This window comes from Triticum dicoccoides, chromosome 6B (genome assembly GCF_002162155.2).
Source record: "Triticum dicoccoides isolate Atlit2015 ecotype Zavitan chromosome 6B, WEW_v2.0, whole genome shotgun sequence".
Classification (NCBI taxonomy): Eukaryota; Viridiplantae; Streptophyta; class Magnoliopsida; order Poales; family Poaceae; genus Triticum; species Triticum dicoccoides.
The window spans coordinates 702,865,433-702,867,820 of NC_041391.1; the positions used below are offsets into that span (position 1 = coordinate 702,865,433).

The 2,388-nt window shown below is 60.2% G+C and overlaps 1 protein-coding gene across 1 annotated transcript in view; it reads left to right on the forward strand.

Moving 5' to 3' along the window:
* LOC119321558 (heavy metal-associated isoprenylated plant protein 3-like) overlaps nt 1–1,816 on the forward strand; it is a 3,363-nt gene extending 1,547 nt beyond the window's left edge. The window contains exons 2-5 of the mRNA XM_037595188.1: nt 113–464; nt 620–930; nt 1,041–1,137; nt 1,307–1,816. Of these exons, the coding sequence (XP_037451085.1) occupies nt 113–464; nt 620–930; nt 1,041–1,137; nt 1,307–1,665 (1,119 nt within the window). The 3' untranslated portion in view covers nt 1,666–1,816. The remainder of the gene's footprint in view (nt 1–112; nt 465–619; nt 931–1,040; nt 1,138–1,306) is intronic.
* The last annotated feature ends 572 nt before the right edge of the window (nt 1,817–2,388 follow it).

Consider the following 2,388-nt stretch of genomic DNA (forward strand, 5'->3'; position numbering starts at 1 on the left):
ACCACCTCGTCGGCCGCCGGCGACCATCTGCTCGACCGGATCGCCTCCGGCCCGTTTCCTTTTTTCGCCGCTCTGACCTTGGTTGCCTCCGTGTCTTGCCTCGCGATTGCAGAAGAAGAAGCGCGGTGGTGGTGGTGGGGGTGGAGGCGAAGGAGGCGGGGGCCAGCAGGAGGAGAAGCCCGATGCCGACGCCGGGAGCGGCTGCGAGGGCCAGGCCAAGGAGAAGCCCGCCGACGACAAGGATAAGGACAAGGGCGGTGGCGGCGGCGGGTGCAAGGACGACAAAGCGGACAAGGACAAGGAGAAGGGGTGCGGCGGCGGGGCAGGCAAGGACGACAAGGGCGGCAAGGACAAGGAGAAGAAGGCGCCGCCCCCGCTCCCCGTGGTCACCGCGGTGCTCAAGGTCGACATGCACTGCGACGGCTGCGCGCACCGCATCCGCGCCTCCGTCCGCCGCTTCCCAGGTGCCAACACGATCCTCTCCTCGCCTCTGCTCTCTCTGTCACGCGCGCGCGGCGCGGCGCGTCCACTTTTCTGTTTTCTCCGCGCGCGTCCGTGCATGATTTCTCCCTTAATTTTCTGACGATGATCGATCGGCCCGGTGCGTGTCGACCTGCAGGGGTGGAGGGCGTGGCCATGGAGGTGGACAAGGGGTCCATGACCATCGTCGGCCGCTTCGACGCCAAGAAGCTGCGGGACCGCGTCGCCGCCAAGACCAGGAAGAAGGTCGAGCTCGTCGGCGGCAAGGACAACAAGGGCGGCGGCGGCGGGGACAAGGACAAGTGCGCCGACGGTGGCGGGGACAAGAACAAGTGCGCCGACGGCGAGGGCAAGAAGGAGGAGGAGAAGAAGGAGCAGGACGACAAGTGCGGCGGCGGCGGCAATGCCGGGAAGGGGAAGGGCGGCAAGGACAACAAGAAGCCGGCCGTGGTGCGTCCTTTGTTGATCCTATCCATCCTTCTTGCCACTTTGTATTGCGATGCGTGTGCTGATGATGTTGTTGCTCTGCTCGGCTGATTGCTCGGTTTGGTTCATGGCAGCCGGTGATCGTGACGGTGGTGCTCAAGATCGGCTCCGCCGGCCTCCACTGCGACGGCTGCATGCACCGCATCCGCTGCAAGCTCTTCAAGATCAAAGGTACGCACGCTGCTCATCCTCCTCCGCCTGACCCACCCCGCATGCACGCCAGAGTTTTCTCGACGAGACACGATGCATGCACGCTAGGTGCTCGACTGAATTCCCCTTGATGTGCTCAAGTTGGGCTGCGCCGTCTGATCTGTTCGCGTACCTACATTGTGTCGTGCAGGCGTGGAGCAGGTGAAGATGGACCCGGCCAAGAACCAGGTGACGGTGACGGGCACCATGGACGCCAAGGCTCTGCCGGAGAAGCTCCGCAAGAAGCTGCGCCGGCCCGTGGAGGTGGTGGCGCCCGGCAAAGGGGACAACAAGGACAAGGAGAAGGAGAAGGACGGGTGCAACAAGGACGGGAAGCAGCAGCAGCAGCAGCAGCAGGGGGGCGACGGGAAGCAGTGCAAGGAGGCGGCGGAGAAGGCGCTGGCGGCGGAGCTGCAGCTGTGGAAGACGGCCTTCTACGACCAGCAGGCGATGCAGGCCACCGAGTTCCTCCTCAGCGACGAGAACCCCAACGCCTGCGCCGTCATGTGAGCGACCTTGGCCGGTGCCCGGTGGTGACCGGCGACCGGAAGATCGGATGACTGACAGACAGATAGTAGATAGATAGCAAGTAAGTTGGGGAGAAACCTGGATGTGGTACAGGCTACCGGACAGATCGACGAAGAATTCAGTCGTTGGTTCATTACTCTGTGTTTTTTGGGTGGGATGGGAGTGCGATGTGCGTGCGAGTTCTTCTTGCTGGAGTAGATTCTTGGCCATGTTTGGCAATGTGTGTGATGATGATGGGTCGCTGATGGAACCGTTGCCTGGCTGCCGCAATCGATCGATCGATTTTGGGGTGAAGTTCTTGTGATGTGATGTGATGGTTGGATGGATGGTACTACATTATCATTATGATCAATGAAGGCGCAGCATTATGCATGATCTCCGTGAAATGTACGTACGTCGTAGTTCATTGGTTTTTTGTACCCCGAAACCGTGTCATTCTGGTTGGTTCCTGTAATCCTGGCTGGAGGTACTGCATTGTGTGATCAATGGTTGTGTTTTTGTAGATCGTCAGGCAGTGGAGATCACTGGCAAAGTGGCAATGTGAGTGAGGTGTGTGTGCTGTGAGCAGAGAGTATCGGAGCATACTGGCAGTACTCGAGTCTGCGCAGAGCAGAAGTACTTCACAGACGACATTTGGCTGAACGACGCTCGGACGATGACTAATCCAACTGCTGGTGCTGTTTTAGGTTTGGACTTGGATGGTGG